At 41.6% G+C, this 26,785-nt stretch overlaps 1 protein-coding gene across 5 annotated transcripts in view; it reads left to right on the top strand.

Annotated features, from left to right (window-relative positions):
* The window catches only part of mib2 (mindbomb E3 ubiquitin protein ligase 2), a 44,445-nt gene that overhangs the window by 7,795 nt on the left and 9,865 nt on the right, over positions 1 to 26,785 (top strand). For 3 of the 5 annotated variants that reach the window (XM_037104436.1, XM_037104432.1, XM_037104431.1), the window contains exons 2-13: positions 5,120 to 5,515; positions 7,008 to 7,179; positions 15,663 to 15,769; positions 17,189 to 17,383; positions 17,530 to 17,672; positions 18,002 to 18,109; positions 18,220 to 18,324; positions 18,882 to 19,044; positions 19,621 to 19,754; positions 21,660 to 21,808; positions 22,339 to 22,495; positions 23,693 to 23,847. In XM_037104436.1, coding sequence (XP_036960331.1) covers positions 5,293 to 5,515; positions 7,008 to 7,179; positions 15,663 to 15,769; positions 17,189 to 17,383; positions 17,530 to 17,672; positions 18,002 to 18,109; positions 18,220 to 18,324; positions 18,882 to 19,044; positions 19,621 to 19,754; positions 21,660 to 21,808; positions 22,339 to 22,495; positions 23,693 to 23,847 — 1,811 coding nt within the window. In that variant the 5' untranslated portion in view covers positions 5,120 to 5,292. Of the gene's footprint in view, positions 1 to 1,378; positions 1,542 to 5,119; positions 5,516 to 7,007; positions 7,180 to 15,662; positions 15,770 to 17,188; positions 17,384 to 17,529; positions 17,673 to 18,001; positions 18,110 to 18,219; positions 18,325 to 18,881; positions 19,045 to 19,620; positions 19,755 to 21,659; positions 21,809 to 22,338; positions 22,496 to 23,692; positions 23,848 to 26,785 lie in introns of all 5 variants that reach the window. The other 2 variants (XM_037104433.1, XM_037104434.1) reach the window with 1 other exon arrangement.

The following is a 26,785-nucleotide window of genomic DNA, read 5'->3' as shown; positions in this document are numbered from 1 at the left end:
TGCTCAGGGGTTATCATCAGTGTGCTGATCTAGTTCTGCCTGCATGTTGGGTAAATAATTTAAAATATGCTATTTCTGCTCAGCGAAACATTTCTGTTCTGTAGATTTACAGATGGTTCGGAAATATCTTGTTTGATCACGTCAACCAGACGGTCACTCTCGGAGGAGACCAACGACATGCTGCCACAGATCCGCTGTCTCACTTCCTTCTTCCTTTGAGCTTCTGATCACGTGGGATCCCAATGCAATTGATACACCTCATTTGACAGTCAACCGGCGTTATGCTACATTTTACATTGTGTGGGCCCCGATCACATTTGAGAGGAAATGTGCTGATGTGGCTTACACCACACCAAGGCAGTTTGCTATAGATGAGGTGGTGCAGTACCTCAGTTGCACATGAGCCTTAAGATCTCACACTGTCTCCTGATTGCACACTATACACTCACTTTAGCTGTGTTTTTTTGTAGTGCACCCATAATCGAAGCCGACATGCGCTTGCTTTTTTAGGGCAGATACCAATACCAATATAAAGGAGTAAAATATTACAATATCATTATAGCAGGCAGTAAATGGACATTTTGTAATGATTCCTAACATGTTATTATCAAACTTTTCTGCCAAAGATATGTAAGAGTATATTACGCAGTTTAATGTCTAAATGACAACAGTGCTCCGAAACAGTAAAGTCCAATGGGAAAGTATGAATCACCCCAGGCAACTTCCATCTGCAGTATCATCTCTAAAAAAACGTTTTCATATCGGTGCACAATGGACAACATGTATGCCGATATGGATATATCTGTGATAGGCCAATATATCGTCGGGGCTCTAATCTATAGTTTTTAATGATTTCTTGACGTCATTGTATATTGATGTTTTTAAATGCCATGTGAGCTAGTTAAAACAAAAAGCTTCAGTAGCATAATACACCAACTTTATGGTCATTACATAATATTGCTGAGCAATTTTTGCCTGTGTGCATTCGTTTATGGTCGTGTGTTTATTTGTGTTGTGGCCAAACGGCTGTCTGGTTGTTTATGTGAAGGAGGTTGACGTTGCCCTCCCAGATTGGCCCTCAGCAGTGTTGTATGACTGAAGCCAGCCCATCTGTTATTGCAGGCACTGAGCTGTAATCGTGCCTGTTTTAGGCCTCAGTCTATCTATAAACTATGATTTTTTTTCCCCCCAATCATCATGATTACAACATCTAAAACCAGCTGACTGTGTCCAGTTCAAACAAGTCATTTTGCACACTCCTATCTGACATTTGGACACTGATAATACTAAAAAGTGTTACTTAATACCTGCTTCAAGGAAACTGTTGATTATTATTTGGTATTATTATTGGTAATGGTCGTTGTTGTCTTCATTGCAGCATCTTGGTTATCGCAGAGATTTTAGGTTCAGCTTTTCCTGAGCTCCTGTCAGTAAACAATCCGAACAAATTTCGCCATCAAGTCCATCGGCTCAGTCGTGGAGTTTGGCCTGCTGGTCCCTGCAGATAACATTACACACAAGAACACAAGATATGGAAATGCGTAAGTAAACACTGAAGTGTAAATACGAAAAGTGCAGTTGGGGTACACACTGTTCAGACCGTACGTGTGTTTTTTCAGTGTGGAGAATGTGAGTGTTTTTCACATCTGAAATCTTTTCAAATACCTCCTATGGCTGTGCTTCTAAAACTCAATTAAAAACCGCGTTGACAGGTTTCGATCGGTATAAGTTGCGTATTCGTTCCGTGATAGTTGCAGGGTTGTGATTTTTAAAGCTAGTGAGGCTGCTTTACTTCACACATGATAGGCCCCAAATTTCAATAAGAGGCGATAGCTTTGTCAGTACGTAGTAATCCTTCACGTCTGTTTTGGGATTCACTTATTTTCTGGCAGCGGCCATCTGTCATCACCAAAAAATCTTGCATGCATTGGGATTTAAGAAGATGAAAGTGTTTTTACTGAATATTGGTGCCAAGTGCAGCTTGAAGTGTGTATTCACACTATTCACCTGATGAAAAAGCCAACAGTAAGAAATGGTAGGAGCTTGTTGTGTAGGTGGAGTCATCCCCTGAATCCCCCTATTGCCGTGTCTCCTTGTCAGTACCAGTCTTGGTCTATTTAATAATGATAAGATATCACTGTGCTAGGCCTGAATTCTGGCTGGAACAGCACAATGTGGGGGCAGCTGGGTGGGAGGCGGTGGGTAGGAGAACGGTTTTGAATGTAGGTGGTAGGTCGATGTGTCTACGAAACAGTTCCTCGAACCAGAATGCTAGATTGTAGGCCTGCACTGCTGCAGTATTTGAAGTAATGCTCTTTTTTCCTTCCCAGGTTTCAGTGTGGAGCAATTTAGGTCAGTTTGAAAGATTATTCATGATTGTAGTGTCAGTTATTGAAACATCTACTTGGCATTTTTCACATCCTTTCACACCCAGAATGCTGCAATCTGCGTCAAAGCCATCCACTGTCTGTGACAGCTCCCCTGTTTGCGTGCTGAAATGTCAGATCATTGGTTGGGACATTATTTCAATACATAAAAGAGGCTAAGCTGTCACTTTTGACAGAAAATTGAGTGTAAGCATCCGGCTTTCCCTCATTTGATCCCTACATCACATATGTTTTCATGCTTAACCAGATGCCTTTTAATACCAAAATGACATTGTAATCTCGATAAGCGTGCTAGTGTAATCTCAGAGCTGCAGAACAGACATCTGTCTGCCCTATTATTGAGCGTTTTTTTTTTTTTTTTAATTACCAAAAAAGTGACTATTCTATAAAGGCTTTATGCTAAAAACATACTGGGTGAAAGTTACCAGATAAATGGAAGGTGTTTGGTGAGTTTAAGCTTATATTTGCACAAATGTAGATAGACTTTAGAGCAGCATTGACATGTTGAAAGTTTTCTGTCAGCACCAGCATTTATAGATGATTGACTAAATATTTGCTGTCCAAAGAAAACGTTCAAGTCTCTTCTTTGCCGTTCCATTTTAGATTAATGTTGGCTGTAAACATGCAAATGATGGATTAACACCACCATCTGCTAAGGAATGTGGTCAGATGGATAGGCTTGTTTGACAAACATTGCTCTTGATTTCAGGGTAAGCGCTGCTCTTTGTCTATATGTACACATACAGCATAGGTTCTTTGTAGTCTTTTTACTGTACTAGTAAAATAAATAACCATTTGATTGAGGGTCATGAATGATTCCGACACTCATGGTAACTCCCGGGCCGTTGTCTTCTTAATGTTGCTGGAAAGTGGATGTTGGTTTTTATGTTTGGAAAAGTTATCACAATCATGTGAGGCCTCCCTCGGCATTACTATTCCTGTGGGGTGTTAATACACAGCCGGACCTGTCGGTGCGAGTCTGTCTACGCATTGGCCTTGTTAAACATTACTAAAAGAAGCATTTCACTGCTGGCAAGGTGGCCCTCACATAAAACTGGGCTTTCAGAGAAAAAGGCCTGTGGTATTCCCTTTTACTTAAAAGGTAGAAAACCTTCAACAGTCAGAATGCACTGGGCTACTGAAGAGGCTGATGGCTGACACACTGCAAGTTAGGCCGTGCTTGTGTTTTCCTCGTCATCCATTTTTATACAGGAAATGGTATGGCGGCAAGCTGGCAACAAACAATATGGTACTGCAATGAAAAAGAATTCTAAAGAAGGTGGCTGAAATTCAACAGTTTCTGTTTAAGAGAGATTAGCTATCGTCCTAGCTCCTGTCTGTTTAGGGCCCCACTCCCGAATGCCAAGTTTGATTCGTCAGCTCGCACACACCTGAGCCACCACCGCTCACTGTGTTTTGTCATTTTTACAGCCTCCAGTTTGCTTCACCTTTATTGTGAGTATAGGCATAAATGTGTGACATGGTGCCGTAGTGTTTTCTGTGGGAGAGAGGAGCTCCTGGAAGGAAGGGAAAAAAAACCCAAACCTTTATAGGTGTCCGTTAAACACTGTTTTAGGAAAGACACAAACACAGGCACACAACCACAGTGTGCATCCTGAGGGCTGTTATTTAAAGCGGTTGTACATATGGACAAATGTTACACACTGTCCTTCAGTTTCACAAGCCTGCAGTTTTCCTTTTCTGCAACCTCATAAAGATTCTTTTGTTGTCTGATTAGACAGAAATAGCACTGCAGTTTCAACAAGGAGTGCTTTAAATGTGTTTTGAATCTTGGTTGTGATTGGTTGTCTGCTGATGGTCATGCTGCTCAGCAATAGTTTATATCTATATTGCTGACTCAAGCTGCCACATAAATGCTGCTTCTCTTCCTTAGTTCTTGTTTCTAGCACCCAGTGGCATTCATTCAGAAACACTGGAGTCATCAGTCGAGGGTGTGAATGCGTGAGTTCTCCTACGCCTGTCCTTGTGACAAGCGTTTAACTATATCATATCTTCTTGAGAATATTTCGGGATTTCAGCTGTGGGTTGTAGCATTAACAATGGACCCCTGAGATATGTTATCAGTAAATGGCCAACACTTGAGAGTTTGCTTCTTGATGAAGAATGGGAGTTCAAACTTTTTGTCTGGTGGTCCAAACTCTTGGTATTAAGACTGGATATGCAGTTTACATGTTTACAACCTTAAGATTACTAGCATAGGTGTGGTTTAAGTAGTTGAGTTCTAGAACATGAAGCCAATAAACTGTCCTGCTAAGGATGTGTGTGTGTGTGTGTGTGTGTGTGTGTGTGTGTCAGGTCAGGGCTTGATTAGCGCAGCAGGGCATAGCAGTTGTGCCCAGCTGCTCTCTCCAGAAGCATGCCATGATACACAGCAAGGCCTCCAGTGAATGATCCACCAGCAACGAGAAAAACACTGCTCTGAAATTAATGAGACATATGGTGTGTTGCTTTTACAGTCCCTCAGCAGCCACTGACAGACATGTCATCAGACAACACACTGGCTGTGTGGTTTCCTTGTTTAAAAGCAGTGGGATGAATGCAAAAGTCGCTACAAGTAGGCAAAGGATGAGCTCTTACTTATGTTTCGTATTGATTAGGTAAAAGAATATGCCAGTATTATAACTTTTCCACCCTTCATTTGTTGTTGTAGTATCCTATCATTGCTTTGTTTTTCAATCTTCTCATGGAATTATATGTTCTTTAACCTCCAGTCACCCCTGATCTGTTCCCGGAAACATCCCTGGTGCCGTCCCTGACTGCAATATCGGCGCGATCCACTACCATCCCTCATAAGCCCCGGAGGCGCAGCAGCAGCGGAACTGACAGCGCTGCCAGGCCCCGGCCGTTGCGCTCAGCCCCCAGGCCAGGCCCCAGCAGAGGCAGCATGGAGGTGGGGATGCGCGTGGTGCGTGGCCTGGACTGGAAATGGGGAAACCAGGATGATGGCGAGGGCCACGTGGGTACCGTCGTGGAGATTGGGCGGCAGGGCAGCACCACCACGCCAGACAAGACAGTGGTGGTACAGTGGGACAGCGGGACAAGAACCAACTACCGCACAGGCTACCAGGGTTCCTACGACCTGCTGCTTTATGATAATGCTCAAATTGGTAAGCACACATTCTAAAACATCTGGTCAACTAGAGCTACTTCAATATGAGTGCCAATATGAATTATGATACCTGGGTTAGATATGATACCAAAACAATACTTAATACATAATATATGAAATATACAAGTCCAAAACCAGGTCAAGAATGACATAGATCAGGAAGTATCTCAAAGAATAAGTAAAGGGGGCTAAAAATGTCACAAAAAATTTAAAAACTGAGTTTTTGGTAGCGATCAAGACACATTTTGTCTTGATCGTACAGGCTGCCAAAAACTCTCATTTGTTGTTTCCTTACTTTTTAATTAATAAATTAATAAATTTTAGGGATGCACAGATATTCGGCTTGTGTTGAAAAATTCTTATTGAGTCATAAGTTGTACAGCGACTTTTGAAGCAGTTAGTCTTTTAAAAAAGATTATTTTTCATGTGAAAGAAGTTAAGATTAAATTTGTTTCCAACATTTGTATGATTGAATTTGTGGTGCTAACACAATGAAGGGCAGCACGACTTCAAAACGTATCTTTTTTATATATATATATATATATATATTTTTTTTCCTGGCACAAGAGGGGGAATTAGTAACAATAAATATGTAAACAAATTGCAACCAAAAAAAAAAGGTACTTGCATCAGCTATCAGCCATTTTATTATTTTAATCAGTATCTGTATTGGCCCAGGATTACACAAAAGGTGCATCCGTAATAAGCATAATATGTCACGTGGGTGTTTCAATCCATTCAATTTGCAGCTGACCGCATGCCTTTGATCAACCTTAAAATGTGGTCAGCTATGAGAACACTCGCCCTGAAAAGTCATCATTTTTGGTCTCAGAGTTTTGCAGAAGTTCACTTTCTACACAAATACCAGGTTTTAATCACACCCTTTCAAAGAAGTGTAAAAGAAAAAGTGCTCCTCTGTCAGCAGCCGTGGCCACTCGTTTTTGTTGAAAAGCCGTCTCCACATGTTTATCTTTAATATTTGGTCCTGTTTGCCATTGTGGTGGCTCGCGCGGCTCTCACAAAGCTCATTTTGAATGAGCGCGTTACAGTAAAGGCTATCGCTCATCGTCAGCCATCCAGCTCTATTTTGGACTTGAATGACACACACATTAACGCAGGACTCATTAGCATTTTGCTCCATTTAAAGCGACATTTTTCTGCCTCAGAAGCTTGCCCTTCAATTAATGGAGCGAATGAAGAGGAGGAGAAGAGAAGAGGAGCTAAGGGGGTGGGGATATTTTTGTCATGCTGTTTGTGCCTCAGTTCTGCTCCATCTCATGATATTAGCCTTTGTGATAAGTTACACTGGTAACTACATGACATATGCCTTGTATGCTTCAGTGACTTACATATAGAAGATGCGTAGCAGAACAGTATTTGCATCCTGTGATACCAGACGTGATAAGTCCCGCGGAATTTTTTTTTCTTTGCACCAAAATACAGTAGAATAGATTCTCACTTTCCTTGAACTACCTGTCCTTCCCCTCCAGGTGTGCGCCACTCCAACATCATCTGCGACAGCTGCAAGAAGCATGGCATCATGGGAATGCGGTGGAAGTGCAAAGTGTGCTTTGACTATGACCTGTGCACCCAGTGTTACATGAACAACAAGCACGACCTGAGCCACGCTTTCGAGCGATACGAGACAGCACACTCCCAGCCGTGAGTACAGCACTGCCACCTGCCCTGCAACAACTGATTATCTGTTAAATTAATTATACTGTTGTCCAGTACAATGTCTCTGTTTGACCAGCTTGCTCTGTTCAAATCCTGTTCCGCCCATAGGAAGTGAGACCTTATTAGTGTTGTTTCCTCCAATTAACTTTCATTAGTCTGGTGTGTGTCTATACAGGCTTACAGGTCCAGGCTGGTCTAGGCTTTTTACAGCAGTATCATCACGTTTGACCCCTTTGTTCAAGTCTGTTTGCTTTGCTTTGCTGAGTTTCTACTGGTAAACTAATATATTGCCTGGCTCAGTTACATGGCTAGATATTATGAGGGTTTATTTTCAGAAGACTCTTTTCAAAGTTAATGGCCAGCCATATTAGCCTACAGTGTAAACATACGTGAGTGGGGTAACATTGCTGAGAGCTGTTTCTTAACATGGGAATTTCAAAGAAGAGTAGCCTCAGTTTATCCTTAAGCCTTTGTCATGAGCAGGGGTTTGAACTAGAATTACCATGTTTAATCCTTTCACACCATCAGTAGGGCTGCAACTAACAAATATTCTCATGATCTATTATTCTATCTATTATAATTGTTAAGTCGGTATTATATTAGTGCCCAAAGAGACATCTTTAGTTTGCTTCTCATCATTTACCACCATAAATGACAAAGAAAAGCAGCAAATCTTTACATGTAAGAGGTTGGAAAATGACTAAAATCATGAATCAGTTGTCAAAATAGTTGGTAACGAACTGTCTGTTGGCTAATCAATTAATCAGTTAGTTCTAACAGGAATACACGCAGGCTTTTCTTAGGTCGTTGCTTTATTTTGAAGGGATTGCACAGAGCTGAACGAAGAGAGTAGGGGTTGTCTTCATTTTATCTGCTTTTTTGTTCTATATTTTCCTTTTTGAAACTTTGACCCAATAGCTCTTGTTCTCTGTGGCTGAATTAGGCTTCACTGTATTTCTGTCAGTCACAGTCCATTCTAGCAAACAGAAAAATGAAAGTAAGGCTGTGTTACGAGCTTTAGCTTGAGATTGTTGAAATACGTCGTAAATAATGTTTTTATAAAACAAAGTGGCTCTTGAAATCTGTACCACATTTGTGCCGTGATGGTTTCTGCACATAGAGTCAGCTCAGGCAAACCAAACTTGTCCTCACTGTGGGTAAACTTAGTCTAGTTTACTTAGCTGAGTCCAAGTGTCCCATGTATCCATATTTACTGGAGTGAGTTCTCCCTTCAGAATCCACTCTTCTGCATCAGTTCACAGTAAAGCTCCAAAGCCCTTCAGGCACTGTCTGAATGTCAGCTGGATGGCCTGTTCTCATTTTAACGAGGTGATATGTATGACCCAGATTTCGTCTATAGTTTAGCCCGGTCCAGGTCCAACACTGTTCCAGTCATTTTCCATTAACAAATGGTGTGGACGGGTGAGATTCCTGACTTGTTACGCTTGGCTTCGATTTGATCACATCTTCAGGTTAAGGTTAGATTAGGCAAGGGTCAAAAGTTCAGTTCTGATTGGTTTAGTTTTACAGCAGCGGAACAAAGTTATTATTACACACCGAGCTCCAAATGTTGTCCTGGTCATATCTCTGCTGCTTACATTTTCACTTCTTGTTATCCTTTTCTGTGATCTCTTTCTAACTAGACTTAAGTCTGTTTTTGAATTTAGTTTGAGTCCTCCTTGATAATGGACCATTTTGACTCTGATGGTTTGGATTAGAATGGACCTGCATACCATTCACAGATTCAGAAGACAGACCACAGATTTGGGCTTTCAGTGAAACTTGGCCTCTGCCAATGAGTCAAAATAGTGCAGTTATCATTTAATCTTCTAAGGGTAAATGGAATCTCATTTTGTCTCCCACCTCAGTTTCTCTTCTGAGGTATCGATTTGTCAATGAGGCATAATGTTGTTTGGCTCAGCAGTGCCCTTCATCAAGGTGTTTGTGTGACCCTCGAAACAGGTCTGCCCCCCATCTGTGCAGGCTGAACAAATACCCATTTGTTCTCACTGACAGCTAATTTTTTAAATTTTATTTAACTGGATAAGATTGTTTCCATTTATATATAGATATAAAATAGTACACAATTTCTGTTTTAGCATACCTAAAATGATGTTATCAACTGTATGAAGTAAAAGATCAAGAGATGTGTTTGATCCTTGTGGACATTTGTCAGAAATATGCACTGTGAAATACAGCAATGTGCCTTTGTGGATAAATGTGTCATTATTATTATTGCTATGAGACTGTGAGCATCCACAACTTTAATCTGAGTTTATTTAAAGGTTGTTTGTGACACGAGTATCTGTGTGAGATGAGGCTAAACCTGGAAAACTAAAAATAAGTCAAAAGAAAAACTTTGGGTTGAGACACTTTTCTATTTAAACATGTAATACTCATTCCTACAGTAAGGATTTGCTGTTGTTCGGTAGTCATATAATGGAAGAATTATTTTTATAGTTTTAAATGTGTGACATTAGGGTCACATTTTGAAGTAAAGGTAAAATGTGGATTAAAAACAACTAAATCGCTATGAATGTTTCATATAATAAAAACATCTATTTTATATAAAATTCATGAGATTAATAATGAAAAACAGCTGTTGGATACCTTGAGACTCACTGCTACATTTTTTTTTAACTTTGTGTTGAAAAGGGGTGGGAACAATAAGGGCTCAGATGAAGAGGAACTTTTTCAAACATATTTGATTTTAGGCAATGTAATGTGGGGATCAGTTTTAGGACAGTAGATGTTTATGGCAGGAAAAAAACAGGCACAGCCTTGGCTGCTACAGAGATGTGTTCAGATATTCAGTCACCCCAATGTAAATGATGCCTATGGGGGCAGCTGTTCCTCAGGAGACGTAGCAGGTTGTCAGCTGATCTTTGGACTGGTGCTTTGAGGTTTGATCCCCAGCTCCTCCATATGTTGAATTGTCCTTGCGTGAGACACTGAACCCTCCTGGGACAGGCCAGTGTGACAGACCATGGTTGCTCACTTTGTCTTGTCAGGTAGAAAAAGGCTGCGTAAGTGAAGTCCATTTACTACATAAATGGATGACTATAGCCTTTCAAAATGCTGGCATCTCTGTAATTAGTTTCACTACTCTGAATGATATTGAGAAAATGGAGCTCCATTCAAGGCTTTGGTCGGCAACACTTCTGAATGGATCAGCGTCACTGATAACACACTGGGCCTATCTCTATTATGCCTCTTAGGGAGATTATTTTAATGGAGTCTGAAACATGAATGGTATATTAATGTTCATAAGTGGCATGAAACACTTGAGACTCTGCTGAAGGCTGTGTGAATGAAATCTTCATCACCAGTCCAACTTAGGTATAGAGTATTTATACAGTAGCCTGGAAGTTGGTTACGTGATCATTATTGGGTACTATTGTGTACAAGTGTCCAAGGTCCATATTTGGTTAATGACGGCAGTGTTATGAACTCATTTAGATGAACTTTGCTCCACTGTGTTCTCCAATCCAATCATCAAGTTCCAGCTGTTGGAAAACATATTTTGTGCAAGTATTAAATATCAGAGAACAGATTTGTTTTTGGAATTTTACACTGCGGTGTTAACTTAGGTTGAAATTTAACCGACAGGTTCAGCCTTTCTTGAAGCTGTAGACTGTGGATGAAATTCACTACAAACTACTCTTAACTACAGATATTAAATAAGTTTTGTAATTATTCTTTATCTTTTTTTTAGCTTTAAGTTTTCAAACAAACTGTTTTTTTTAATTACTAACCTTGGATCTGTTTGTTTGCACATTGGATCAATTTTTATTATTTTTTTTTTTTACATCAAAATGTTATAATTAATCTACTCTATTTGCGTTAGCTGTCACTTCATAGTGAGTGTTGAGCTCGCGTGGTCGTGATAAAGAAACGAGAGAGTGTCTGCAGGTAATATACTGTACATGTAAATCAAAAAAGAGATTCTGATCAATCTATTTCACAGTTTGCTGCTACTCATAGAAACATTATATTTTCTGTTGAGTTGACAACATTCAGTCTTTGCCTGCTCTCTTAATCCACTTACCAAAGCCGCCTTTACATAATCTCAGTGAAAATGGATTGCAATTGTTTCTCAGCAGTGGTACAGAGTGTACATCAGGGAGAACATCACATGAAAGTCGCTTCTTCTCTCATCAGATGAATGAAATAGAGGAGCACTCTGAACTATGCGCTGCCAAACACACAGTACTTCTTTATTTCCAGACAACACTGACCCATATTTCACTGACAGCATTTCAAAAGACTAATTTATTATCTGGCAGTCATGGGACACACTTGATATTTGCCTGGAAAAGGCAGTTTTAGCTTGGTTCAATTGTGAGTGGCGATGCTTGTTGTGCCAGCAGTGACTTATGTAGAGAGACTTGGGTCTGGGCTCAGCATAGTTAAGCAGGGCTCCTTTCATGTGGACCAAACATGTGTGAGGGCTTAATGGCATCTCAAGCAGGGTAGATCTATTTGTAGTTTACAGACACTCTTCAGGCAGAAACTTTATGAGTGGCCTGAGGGGACAATGGGAAGGTGTCAACACTATAAACTGCTGCAGCGTGCTGACACTCGAGCTGTACCATCATAAACATGGTGTGAGACCTGAGCCGGATGTACTGTACACGAGTGTTCCATTGTAATTACATCAGATTTAACTGGATTAGCATGCTAACATTGTCAGATGTGCAGATTAGCATCTTTACATTTCCGACTTCCTGGAAGACATGTATTAGATAGAAGCTATCAGATTTGGAGTATACAAGGTGCACTCATACAAGTGGCTTGTAAGTTGCATACCAGTGTTGCATTATTTGACTGTTGTGTGTTCCCTCAACACCCATTATGGCATTTTTTGTCACTATGAATCTTTAGGTTGTGAGTTTGAGTCAGTTATTGTTGCAATATAGTCTTACCAGTCCACATTCTGTAAGACTATACCATTCAACCATATTAAATGTTTTTAAAACATATTGGAATATTTAAATAAAAAAGAAATATAATGATAATATAATAATACAATAATATAATAATGCAAAACATTTATAGTATATTCATTTTAGAATGATAATTAATAATTCTGTCATATTAGTTTTATGGAATTCTACGGTATAATTGTTGCCAAAAAAACACAAAAAAATCCAGTGTTTAATGACATAATGGTTTATGAAATGATGTCCTGCATTTGGTTAAGTATGTTGAATAAGGCATTGAGACGTGCGTGCGTGCCGACAGTGCTCAGGGCAGCATATGCGTGGACGGTATGCTTATGAGGAGAAGGGTGGTATACAGCTGGTTAATCGGCTCTTCAACACATAAACAACACACATGCAGTCCCTGGGTCAACTCCATGCTTAATCCTTTCTTTGCACATCAAGCTACACTGCCCCACCTGACCTCCTCAATTCTCTACCCTGTAGTCACGTCAGAGGCACATCCAAAACAAACCCCACTGCTGGCCGGCAGAGTTTTCCAGAGTTTTCTCTTGTTGCTTAGCCTAAAATTTCCACCTAGTTTAGTAACTGAAACTACTCAGCTCATTTCTTGACATGTATGTGCGCAGGTTTTTTGCATTTCTTCTTAATTTCCATTCTCACTGGAAACTGCTGTACTCTTCACATGATTGTGTTGCTGTGGTCGGTGAAATATGGACCAAAGCAATGTACTGATGTATGTTGGAGAAGATGTATCTTATTAGGCATAGTGTGCTTTAGTCTGGATTTTGTGTTTTTCACAGTAGTTAAAGTACCACATGCACATTACAGTAAGAACCGTACATGCAAGCAAGGCTGACCTTGTAAACCAGGACCGTCTTACTTTGTGGTGAGAGCTTGGTGCCATCATGCCACCCACAGCTGGCATCATTTCAGAGTTTCATAGCCTCAACGTGTTCCTGACAGCTAGTATTTTTTTTAATGTAAATTGTTATCAGCTTGTGAATTTGTTGGTGCTTTTGATTCCTGAAAACAAATGGTAATTCTGTGAATTCCACCTCCTTAATTTCCGACAGTAGAGCTAACCCTTGGCTGACTTTGACCCAGCCACCGCGTCTGTAGGTGTAGGTCTCCTGTCCTCATCCTGTCTGGGAGCAGGATGACATTTGGCCAAGTGGGATTAGAAATCTTGATCCCTTGAAAGAGCTGTTGCCTTTCTCAGAGTAGCTGCATTAAGGAACAACACGTCAACAACCCTGAGGTCATGCCTCTCTATCATGGAATAGAGACATCTGTCAGTTTGCATACCTCGCCATTACTGAATCATACTGGTTTTAAGAACAGTCTTTTCTCTTAGTGAACTGACTCTCCTGTCATCAGCTGTGTAGTTCACTTTGTAGCGATTCAGACACTCCTTAAAGTCTTAAATGTGCTTTGTGTCATCAGGAAAATCGACCCTGCCTGCTACATTCTCTCGATGGACCCTAATACTAGGAGTTCGGGAAGTCTGTACTCCACTATACCCGGCAATGTTTTCAATTAGTGGTATCACAACTGTACCATAGCCTGCCAAAAAAAGGTTTTAAAACAAAGCAATATAAGCAGTTTAATGCATGGAAGCGATGCAGAACAGTGGGTTTGTACTGTATGAAACATGCACTACTACTTTTTATGTACTGCATGTTTTTCTTGCATCCATTATGGTATATTTCAACACAGACACAAACACATGCAAGCATTTACGTGCTGTATGCGTTGCCCTAAGGTGGCCTGCTCTCTGATGGCTCTGTCATCCAGGGATTAGGCTCAAAGATCTGTTGTCACACAGTTCTCAAAGCAGACCCAAGCTCAATCCCTTGCTGAGATTTACTGTTAGTTGGCTCCAAGTTGGCTGTTTCCTGCTGCAGATCCCAGGAACCTGAAAAATCTGGCAAATAATGGTGGATAACCTTAGCCAAGGCTAACTTTAAGCGAAAAGCTCAGTGCAAGAGACACATGAGAGCAGCAAAGCCTCTCTAAGACTCTCTAAGGATGACTACTCTCACAGGGCTCTAATACTTTTGATCACACTGGACTTTTAATGACTTTGAGTCAATCCAGAAAGCTCTTTGGTTTGAATGGAAGCTGGGGTTTGATCTCGTCAAGAAAGTATGGGAATAGGCAGTTCCTTTGCGCCAAGATCTGATCAAATCTTTACCATAAGGTAAGGATTGTCTCGCCTAAGTGCCTGAGAATTTGTAATTGCCGTTGTTGGTCACTGTGTTAGGTTGAAGAGTGTTGACAGAGATGCTGGTGTAGGTTTCTGTGTGTGTTCTTTAAGTTAAACTGGTGACAATCCTGGAATTGTATCAGAAAGAAGAGATTGTCGTACAGTTAGTTGTATCCTGCTTGTGGAAGAATTACTCCAGAACAGACAGCTCACTAAGGAGATGTGAGTTGATGGAGCAGAAAACAGAGGATGAGAGTAGAAGTCATCAAGGATGGTTATCATTAAATTGTACCTGGTACGCTTTTTAGAGGCTGCCATGTTCTAACAGCATTCGCACGAGGCCGTACATACACCAGATGACATGAAGCAGATAGCTGGCTGCTGATAAGAGGCAGGGGAAGTTTATTTATATCGCACTATTCGGACAAGGCAAAGCAAGGTGCTTTACAGGGGCATAGAATTTCATTGAGAGAAAGAAAGAAAGAATAAAAGATGCAACGAATAGTTACAGATGAAGCTGAAATCATAGATCTATTTACTGAAAAGTCGCGGTGAGCAGAAATCTTTTAAGCCCTGATTTAAAGCAAGGGATTTTTAGTCGACCTCAGGTATTCAGGCAAGTGCTTCTGCTTGCTTGGTTTTGATCCTTGAGACACTGAGTAAACCCGTACCAAGTGACCTGAGGGGTCTTGATGTATCACCATGTACGAGTAAATTAAATAAGACAAAAATAAGATAAGGTTATGGTTTGTCAGGTTTTTATAGGGCAGAAAATATCTTGAGCTTGTTGTGATACACATGTACTACGAGGTACCTTTCAGTCAGTTGTCAGTAGAGTAACACAGTAGACTATTTCTTTGCTACATGAATATGTTAGACTGTAGTCTCAGGCATATTGAGCCTCATCGTATTTATTTTATGTATGACAGCTTTTAGTTGCACACGATGAATCTGTTTGTTCTCTCCATCTGTTAATGGACCATTTGTCCATCTGTTATTGGAAGCTTGCGTGACAGGCAGCATTTTGTTGGATTTGATTTTTAATTTGTGTGGGTTGGGCAGCCTATTGTCCATTGGTTATCAAGGATGTTTTACCATGATTTGTATATTATAACGCTTGTAAAGATTCACATCAGCATGAATGACAAAGGACATCCACAAACATGACAAATACATTTGCATGTATTTTTCGTGCATTTCTGGCATTTTGTTGGGGTTTTAATGCACACGTTTTCTATGAAGGATTTCACAGCCACAGTGTCTCAGATGGTGTGTCGAGCCGTTTGCTCAGCTGTGTCTTCATGCTCTTGTCACAGAGTGAGCTTGGCACCGAGGCAGAACCTCCCGCGGATCATCCTCAAAGGAATCTTCCAGGGGGTTAAAGTGGTTCGTGGACCTGACTGGGACTGGGGTAACCAAGACGGTGAGTGGTGGTGGTGTGTGTGTGTGTGTGTGTGTGTGTGTGTGTGTGTGTGTGTGTGTGTGTGTGTGTCTATGGGGAGGGGGGGTCTGTTCCTGAACACTAACTTGCCCCTGCCAACTCAGCAGGCCCCCTACCTTCTTGAGCCATGAAGCTGTACCTCTTCAAAGTGTTTCACCATCCACAACCCATAATAACATTCTAACCTCACGTCTCATTAACCCACAAAATGTCGTCTTAGTATGTGTCTGCATGCACTTATATCGCCAGTGACTCATCTGAGTCTGTTCCACAGATGTGCCTGTATGTGTGTGTCTCTGCAGCGTCCCTGTTCAGTAACATTCATGTTCCTTTGTTTTTCTAGTTCCAGCCCTGTGTGGTGGCACAGAGTGAGAAGCAACTTCACCCAAAACGTAGTTTAGAGAAAGTAGATGATTGTGTTGCGAATTGTGTTTTGGTGGCTTCCATGAATGTTCTCAGTTTTATTTTATGTGGCAAAGGACGAATCCGCTCTCTTGCTGTTTTGAGAAATGTGCTCACTTTCACATGATGGTTGAAAATAGCTTGAATAGTAATAGAATGCACATCTTTCACATCAGCAGACCAAATGAAAGCCCTTGATTGTTCCCTTTAGGGAAAGCAGGAATGCTGATATATCTCTATGTTTCCTGGTCTGGGGTCATGGTTGTCTCTGAGAATAGCAATGCTCCCTTTTCTGGGGTAGAGCGAATGAGTCAAAATGTCCTTTTGGTGTCTTTGAAATCAACGCCTTGGGGTTTGGTTAAGTCACTCATCAACCTTAAATGGTGTAAGTGCATATGGGATGCTCTGAGCATGCTCAGAAACCCCCAGCCCACCATGTAGTCTTACGGGTCACTGGTTTAGTTGGTGTGGTTCGGCAGTGAGGCAGCCCGATGACTTTAATGGCTCGACATCATAAAGCCTGATGTAGAGGTCTGAAATCATCTTATCATAAAACATGCGGCCTAATAATCTGGCAGCGGAAATGTTTTATTTAATGGTGGTTCCTCGTCTTTTTTAATTTGATGGGGGTTTTTTTCGTATTTAAATCAAGAAGGGGAATTTTGTTTTGTCAGGTGTTTGATTCATTAAGACTGAGCTGGTGCCAGAAAACAGAAGTGAATGACTTGGACACTTGTGACCCGGCAGAGAAAATGTTTCTCACACACCTCTGTCTCTGTCATCTCATTTGTTTCATGTGTTCACGTTGTGCTTGTCAAATTTTTTAACCATGGATGATTGCATGTTTACTCTGTTCACCCATTTTTCCCCTGATCAAACTGACCCGAATCGACTTCCTTAAACTAACGTCTTCTCTCTCTTTAATGATCTTTCATTGCCTTTGTCTCTCCCCCTTTCTCCCACACACTGATCCATTATTGTTTTCTTGCATGTGTGTAGGCGGGGAGGGTAAGGTTGGGAAGGTAGTGGACATTCGTGGCTGGGACACAGAGTCCGGCCGCAGCGTGGCCAGTGTCACCTGGTCTAATGGCACCACCAATGTCTACCGAATGGGACACAAGGGCAAGGTAGACCTCAAATACGTGTCTGACGGGCAGGGAGGCTTCTATTACAAAGACCATCTACCAAAGTTAGGTAAGAAAGACTGTTTCAAAAGCATGTATGCATTGAAACAGGAATCTAAGTTATTTATTTCTCTGGTGGTACATTTGGTATTTTTAACATATCAGTGATGTACATTTTTCCCGCTAATTTGTTGATGCTAACACCCTTCAATCCAGGAGAGCACGCAGAGCTGCAGCGCCAGGAGAGTGCTGACGGCCACTCCTTCCAGCAGGGCGACAAGGTTAAATGTCTCTTGGAGGTGGACATCCTGCGACAGATGCAGGAGGGTCACGGAGGTTGGAACCCCAAAATGGCTGAGGTATTACGGAAAGACTGACAGCTCACACAAACACGACAGCAGATAGCTTTACATAACTCCCCGCTGAGTTCCTCTGTAAAGTAAAAGTACAAAGTGAACTGCCCTAGTTACAATGAACTCTTTATACTTTGCACTCTTTATGTTGCACATGTGTCTCCTGAACATAGCATAAACAATATTTATGTGAGTGGCTCAGATGGTCATTGGCGTGCAACAGAGTGAAAGGAAACAGAGCATCCAACTCTCAAATCACAGCTGCTAAAGGGAACATTAAGGTCACAGCCATGCAGAGGGAGACCCAGGGTGAAACAGCCTATTTGTGTTCGCAGTACATTTGCCGGATCGGGACTGTTCATAGAATCACTGACCGAGGAGATGTCAGAGTCCAGTACAGCAACAACATCCGCTGGACTTTCCATCCTGGGGCCCTCACCAAGGTGCTGAGTTACCGAGATCAGAGAATCAGTTGGATTATGAGTATGTTTTCAGCTGATTTTAATAGTGCGACATGTTTGTTAACAGGTTTTCTGTCTTTTCTTTCCACTAGGTGAACACTTTTGGAGTTGGCGAACTAGTAAGAGTATTGGAGGACATGGAGAGTGTGAAGAGACTGCAGGCAGGCCATGGAGAGTGGACTGACAGCATGGCTCCCGTATGCTCATTCAGCCTGATAATACATACTCTGATACTTCATATTCATGCCGTGGCAGAGGAGTCTTCTTGAATCACAGGACTTAGATTTGAGAAACTGATAATCTAAACGTGAATCTTTAGACTGAAGTCATGATGACTTTGTTGATTAAGTTCTTTGTTGGTTTTCATGCCGATGATTCTTCACATTATTTATGTTGCGAGACAACTTTGTCTCACCTCTGCATTCTGGTACCTTCAGGTTACTCCCTGTCTGTGTGCGTGATGTTAACTGTGTCACTTGCTAAAGTAAACCCTTTATTTGGCAGACACCCCTCTGAATTAAGTGACCTACTTCCTGAATATTGGGCGTACATCAGGAACTAATCAAGTTTAGAGCCGTTTTCTCAAATGCAGCCTCATTATTTGCTTAAATTAGAGAGGCACAGCAGTTGGCCTTGTAAATACCATGAATAGTTCCTGGTCAATCAGTTTTTCCACACTTTATTCTTTTTGTGTCAATGTCAACCTTCCACCTTATTTTTTTGTTACCTAAAAGTTTGGGTTTTTTTTACCTAGGTGCTTGGCCAGGTCGGAAAGGTGTTGAAAGTGTATGCAGACGGTGACCTACGGGTGGCGTTTGGTGGCCAGACGTGGACATTTAACCCAGCGTGCCTCTCAGCCCAGCCTGTGGAGGTGGATGCCAACCTCATGACAGCTGAGAATCCCAACGAATCTGGAAGTAAGGCCTCTGCCGGGACGTGGGGGCTTCACCTCTAATGCTGCAGCTCCAGCTTTGCCTCCGTCAAGCACTCGTTCATCCTCCTCCCTGCCCTTACTCCTGCTCTGTCTGTGCTATGCATGCTTTCACATACAGACAACTGCAACTGTTGGCTTTCATGATCACAGCCATTCCCTGTTGGTGTCTTTTTTTTTCAGCAGTGTGTGTACCTGGTGTTATTTTTTGAAATGTTCTTCTCTATAGCATGTCACGATATGGCGGCGAAGCCAACATTTGTCATCATGTCAGACGTTCTCATCGTAATCATGACTAAATCTATTCTGTGCATCTGTTCACCTCTGAGGATGGGACAGTGTGTGTGTGTGTGTGTGTGTGTGGCCAAATTTTACTGCATGGAAGGACATTTTGACTCATTCCTAAGCTCATCCTGACAAACCCATTAACCAATGTGTTTGTGTTACCAGACACGATTTCAAATCCTTTTTTTTGTTTTTTACATCAAACCAATTAAACTAAATCAATCCTTTTTGTTTCTGTTTTTGTCCCCCTCCCCCCTCTACCTATGTATCTGTTCAGGTACAGTCATCTCAGTGCTGGAGAAGCTGCTGTCCCAGTCCACAGAGCAGGACAATCCCAGCCGGCTGGTCATCGAGGCAGCGCACGGCAGTGCCAACAAAGTGCGGGAGCTGGTGCAGAAGTATCCTGACAAGGTTAGTGCAGCACTCCTTCTCTTTGCTGCAGTCCACCGCTCGTTCCAAGAGCTCTTCCCACCAGGACACCAAGACTGGGGGTGGGGAATTTAAGGGCCAGAGAGTTTCAGTGAGCCAGATAAGGCAAGAGACGTTTTATACACCAGTCTGACTGATTCACTGTCCAAATTTTCTCACAACACACCACTCCAATATCCCTCAACTTTTAACTCATGCTGCATTCAGCCATAAAACAGGGCAGAGCGTTTTTTTTTTCATTTCCACTCTTCCATATTAGAGTTACATACACATAAGAGGCAACAACTCCTTTAATACATATATAGCGTTTAATTGACGGTATTTACACAGATGATGTACAGAGAAAAATGTGGAAATGGCATTGACAGTAAAATGTGTGCCTGGTAATAAATTATGAAATTGCCTCTCATAATTTCTTTGGCTTGCTTGATCAAGACCAACTTAGACAGGGGTAATTTTTAAATTAAAGCAGGGCGAGGTATGATGAAGAGAGCGGAGATGTTTTGGGAAAAAATAATATATTTCATTGTTTAAGAGATTTTGTAAAGCAAATCCTAGTTAAATCGGGTTCTATTTTATGTCTTACTATGTATGAAAGTGAGAGTACATTACCCAGAACTGTCATTGTTATGCTATCAAATGACATCAAACATGACACATATTGCTGTGGAAACAGATGTAAAATCGACTTTCATATTCGCTGCTATAATATATGTTTTTGCTAATAAGATAATACACAAACTATTTGAATAAATGAAATGATGCAATTCATAGCAGAAAGAGGTTTTTATGAGGCGTAAAACTGATTTTGGTCGGTCTTGGATGGAATCAGTTTTGGACTCTGTTTTCAGTTTTTGGCAGAGGCCTGCAACCAAGCAGTGCTTTTGAATCTGACTCTTAATGGGAAAGGGATCGTGCAAAAAAGGTGTGTGTGTATGTTTTTAGATGCTGTCCACCAACACACACACTGTCAGCTGTTTGGGTACTATACTGTCATTGAGGAGTATATGAGAGGCAAGCAGGTCTGGCTTAGGGAAGAACAGAAGAAGCAGCCTGTAATTTTTTGCTTTTCTCGTGCCTGGCCTTTTCCGTCTGTTGCCCGATTTCATTTCAACAGGAAGATATTGAGAGATCCAAAACCAAAATATTGGCTGCAATGATCATTGTTCCAACAAGATAAGAAGAACAAAGATTAACCCTCACATCTGTAATCATATGTAATCCAAACTGTACACTGACAAAGTCCAAAATAGCAAGGCTATTTTTTTGTCATTACACAACACATTGTTGTGAGTGTAAAGTTTGTATTTCTTTCATGCCACGCAAACATAGAAACTATACTATATGTAATTATTTATATGCATACGTACCCAGGAAATAATTCTGTACTGTGTATTCTGAACTTGGCATCTTAATATTAAAAGTGAAGCACTGAAAAAAACAAGCTTTCATTTGCTGAAGGGAAGCAGTTCCGTTCTTAATCTTTTGACCGGCACAATCTTTACAGATGTTTTAGTCTTTTTTAGTCTGTTTATTATTGTTTGTTTGTTTATTATTATTATATTTTCCTCCTAGATATTGTTACAGATCTGGTGATCTTAAATTATGGTTAAGCAGTTATGGGAAATAATCGAAATAAAGGGGAGCGTTGGGCCTTGGCGGAGGTATGCTCTCTACTGGCTGCCATTCTAATTTAGCCATGTGTCTGACCACATTTGTACATAGAGGATGATGACCACTACTAATTGGGATTATGTATCGAGTGTGTGACGAACGTATCTGTTGTTCATGCTCAGATTATTCCCAGCCAGTCTGTCTTCAGCTCTGTTTGTGTCTGCACCATCGCCGCCTCTAATGAATCTGCGACTGCGTTTGTGTTCCTGGCAGGTGGATATCAAGAACCAGGGCAAAACTGCGCTGCAGGTCGCTGCTCACCAAGGCCACATGGAGGTGGTGAAGGCCCTGCTGCAGGCCAACGGCTCCATCGAGGTCAAGGATGAAGATGGTGATACTGCATTGCACTACACTGCCTTCGGGTGAGCACACACACACACACACACACACACACAGCCGATACTTGACTTTTGAACAGGATGCATCTCAGCTCTTTGTGGCTCTAGAGAAGTAGAGAAGTGACTGACAGATGTACAGTAGAGTTCCTGCCGTTCTCCTTCCTTGTAATGTGATAATCCACTCAAAGAAGTGACGTCCAATAAGCCAGGCACATCTCATCCTCTCCGGATGTTAACACATGATCGGGAAGTTTGACAAAATCTCTTCAGGAATTGATGCTGGCCTGTAGCAGTGGCACACCGTGCAGACGAGGTAGCAGGCTTTAATAAAAAAATGATAACTAACTAATGAGTAACTTAACATGCAAACCTTGTGCTTTGTGAAGCTCCCAGTAGGCTTTTAGAATAAGCCTTTGTGTTTTTATACACTGGTTTGAATTAACTTAATGAAAAGCACTGCTCAGACAGGTTGAATCACTCAATAGAACCATATGACAGTGAGGAATAATCTTTGTATTTGTCTTCTTTTCTGCTTATGGTGTCTTTCTCTGTAGGAATCAGGCAGAGATTGCACGGCTGCTGTTGAGCAAGGGGGCAAACATCAACCTCCTGAACAACTCGATGTGCACGGCGCTCCACATTGCCGTCAACAAGGGCTTCACCGACGTGGTGCGAGTGCTAACCGAACATTCGGCTGATGTCAATCTCCAGGTGAGAGGACCTAGAGTGTCTAATACTACAGACTGGCCTTTAATTAACCCCATTGAAGATTTAGTGTGTTTTTCCCTATGTTTTCACACCTTTCTTATTATTTGATTACTTTAAAGAAAAGGTTCATCATAAAACATGAAAGTCATCATCTACTAACCACCACGCATGAAAGTTTTGTAGCCAACAGAATATTTCTGAAGCTGAGCTTCTCTTGCGGTGTCGGTCATGTCATCAGTAACTCACACATTGCCCTTTCAAGCAGCTATAAACACAAATTGAAACATTTATGGTATTTGACTGCTTCACTCCAGCCCTCAGCATCATTAATGCAATTTAGTGTGTGTTTCAGGGTATTTTCCAGACTGTCTAACATGTCTGCAATCAGGCCTGGGATTCATTGACTGCATATTTTTATATTTCTTTCTGCCTGAGTAGAAGTAGGCTGCTCGACTAAAGCATGAAGCAGCAGCCCAGGGTTTGTTTTTGTGTGTGTCACATGCAATCAGAATGAAATGCAGTATCCATCACATGGGTAATATAGACACATAATTAGTGTGCATGGTCTAGATTTCAGGATTTCAAGCAAACAAGATCATGTCATGGTTACAGGTCGACACCTTTGCATTATTGCATTGATATTATAGCTGTCGTAAGTAATTTATGGATAATAGAAACTCTGTTTGCGCTGTGACCCGCTCCATTGGTGCTAGTCAGCCCTTTTTATGACAGTAGCTGGTTGAACACATAGAGTCTGTGGCGGACCCCGTCATTGTAAGAAATCCCTCTCACTGGCTTTTCAGCTTAGCAAAACAGTGCACAGGAAGGAAAACAGGATAGAGAGGTAAATCCCCTTGTGCTATAGTATCCATGATTTCATTTATTATGTGCCGTTTCTCCTTATTTTTTCACCTCCACCTCCTTTTTCGAGTGCAGTTCACAACATTTTATCACATTCATAATTAGATGTGGATATATGTATGGGAGTGATATCACAAATGCTCCCTTATCATATCAACATTGTTATATTCACAGGCTACAGCTACCTGGTGGTGAGAGGTATTTCCTCTCACAGGGGCTCAGAGTGTACGTGTCATGTCACAACATGCCCAAAGAAATGACTCAAAAACCTGCAAAACTAGTTTAATTCCAACATGTGCAACAGCCACACTCACTGTGTCGCTTGTCTTCCCTAATCAGGATTCATACGGGGACACACCGCTCCATGACGCCATTTCTAAAGATTTCCGCAATATCATAGAGATCCTGGTCTTGGTGCCCAACATCGACTTCACCCAGCAGAACCACCGAGGCTTCAACCTGCTGCACCATGCTGCCCTCAAAGGAAACAAACTGTGAGTAGACATCACTTGCAAATCTTTTTAAGGTGACCCAGACATGCTAAAAGCAGTGGAATTAGATACTGAAGCCCAAATTCAAGTTTTCTTCAAGTCGAGAGGGATTAGTGGAAGACTTTTCATGGACTTCAGGATCATTAGTGTCATTTCAAATATGTTTTTACAGTAATAACACAAATCTGGAAGTCACCCATTATGTGAGCCTGTTAGTCACGTAATATGGACCAATAAGAGCCATATTTTTCTCTGCCCCCCCCATAAATCTACCATCTATCTCAGCTGTTCTCAATTCTTGGTAGTTTCTATCTGATGTGAGGAATGGAAATGATGGTTCTGTGTGTGTGTGTGTATGTGTGTGTGTGTGTGTGTGTGTGTGTGTGTGTGTGTGTGTGTGTGTGTGTGTGTGTGTGTGTGTGTGTGTGTGTAGTGGGGGGTTCAAATGAGGACTCAGAGGTCAACTCTCAACACTATCCGTTACAGATAGAGCTCATCTCCCACACAGCTTCTGCTGCTGTCAGCAGGCTGGCAGTCAATATCAGGCAAAAATGCAACATTTACTTTTGCATCCTGTTTTCCCTCCACATGGACTTGTCCTCCAGATTCCTCCCGAGCTACGTTTAGTCTTGTCATTTTTCAGCAATGCAGAGGCCTTGGTTTCATGAGTGGACAGAAATGTAAGAAATCCAAACAAACTGTGCACATTTTAGCAGATGATTTTCCCGAGGGAAGAACAGCTCAGCACGGCTTTCATGACTTGGCTGTGGGTTGTGTCACGGCGCTTATTGCGAGGGATAAAGAGAAAACATTTTATTTTAATGAAAGAATCAAAGATTTTGATATTATTCCTCCCGAAATGGCTCGCTGTATTGTATATCTCTCAGTGACACCAACAGGCAGCTGGTGAGAGATCAGCTCAGCCTTTTCACTCTACACCGAGGTGCTCGAGGCCAAACATCGAGCCTGCCTGGCTGACACCTGTCACAAAGGCTCCATTGTCTCCTGACTCTGTTGGTTTTAGGCTGGTTGACACTGGAGGTGCTCAATCACAAGCTGAGCCTGGATGGTGCACTCACCAGGCATGGCTGAATGTTCTCACGACGATAAGGTTTCATGCCTCAAACACAACTCTGCATTTTTGGTGTGCCAGTGTCCTCCTCTGTCCATGTTGCATCACACCGGCTCCCACACACCGCAAATAGCCTGGAAAACGTCGAGAGAAAGCACCGAAAGCGAATGTTTCTCAGTAGTACTCTATTTTGAAACGATGTTATTGATTAATTTAAGATCTGAATGTTATGTATTAGTGCCCGTGACTCAGATCAGCCTCTACAGTTGGTCCTAAGTTCAGTTTTTTACATCTTCGAATATCACAATATTTCTTGAGAAGTCAAAATCTGCAGCACAATAGAGAAAGGACGATCAAGAAAGTGTCAGTTTTTCCACCTGTATTATAAAATACAGTTAGTTCCCTCACAGGTTTGAGTGACGTCTTAGAGTTGATATTTTTCACAGCGCCCCAAGTCTGCCCTGACCATGGTGAGGTTCCTGCTTCTTTGCTCCAGGGCTTTTACGACCTCATATGAACTCTCCTTCCCAAATTATAACCAAAGCATGTAATGGAAAATCATCCCTGGCTCTTTTTAAAGAGGTGCCACGAAGGAAAAAAAAAAAACACCAGCTCCCAACATAAATTTCCTCCCTGAAGCGATGCCACTTCATTCAAGGTTTCACTAAAATTTTATGGATAATATCTTCGAAAATGTATATTCCAAAAGGGCCGGAACCCTGTTATTGTCATCAGTAATGATTTCCAGGCTGTGAGTAGATCACCGTGGATTGGTCCTCTGATTGTTTGCCTACAAACTCTCCAGCATCTACTCAGGCCAGTCTGTCAAGTACTAAACCAGTCAGAGAGCATAAGTCAAACCATTATTCTCATCAAGGGAAAGCTTTAAAGTGCTAAACTCAACAAAAATACAAACACTTTCCTAGTAGGAAGAAAATATTTCTTTTTATGCACACACAAGGCTTTTTTTCCTCTCCTTTGACAAGATAATCTGTCCTCCTGACAGGTGTAGTTTATCAAGAGGTGTGCTTTGGACTTGTCAAAATTAAAGGCCCCTCTAAAAAGTGCTGTTTTGTCACACAACTCGGTATCCAGCAACTTCACTGAGCCATTAAAAAAGAGCGGACAAACTTTTCAAAACCCCTCACCCCACATCTCCTCATCAGACCAACAACCAGCCCCCTTACTCGCCTTTTGAAATCGTGGTTACAGTACCAGGACAGACGCGTACGTGAGGGCAGTACACGCTCTCATGTCGACTGAGTTGGAGAATAAAAAAATACAGTCTGCAAGCAATAACTGCAAGCGAGAGAGGAAAAAGGAGGGGAGCAGAGGCCGCGGCAGACAGTCATTTAATAAAATGTCCGATCTGTTCTGGCAAGTGTCATATGTGCAGTGCTGGGAGTTGAGGCTACACTCCCCAGCATTCATTTAGCCTGACATCAGCCGCTGCACCAGAAGTAGAGACGCAGGATTTACAGTGTTGAGGATTAGCTCGCTCCACCGGTTCATTCATATATCACTGGCAGACCTACACTACAATGATACAGCCCAGGTGTGTTTGCTCTGGCTTTAATACCAATTATAGTATGAAGTTTGACCGTGTGCAGCCAGTGGATTGAGGGTACACACATCTCATCGCAGTTTATCTCCAATTTAACTTAGATTAATCATTGTAGATTTTCCCGACTCCTGTGCTCTTCGATATTCATCCACCTTTAATTTACACCTAGCAAAGTGTGATTTTTTTTTTTCTTTTTTTAGCCGGTTTTGGCTGTCGTGAAGCTCCTCTGAGCAGCTGTGGCCCTCTGTTGTTTTTTTTGTGTGACAGAAAGATGAGAATGTTTTGTTTATTAGAGTATTTATTTA

This window comes from Acanthopagrus latus, chromosome 7 (genome assembly GCF_904848185.1).
Source record: "Acanthopagrus latus isolate v.2019 chromosome 7, fAcaLat1.1, whole genome shotgun sequence".
Lineage (NCBI taxonomy): Eukaryota > Metazoa > Chordata > Actinopteri > Spariformes > Sparidae > Acanthopagrus > Acanthopagrus latus.
Note: the sequence above shows the minus strand (reverse complement) of the source record. Positions and strands in the feature narration are given on the sequence as shown.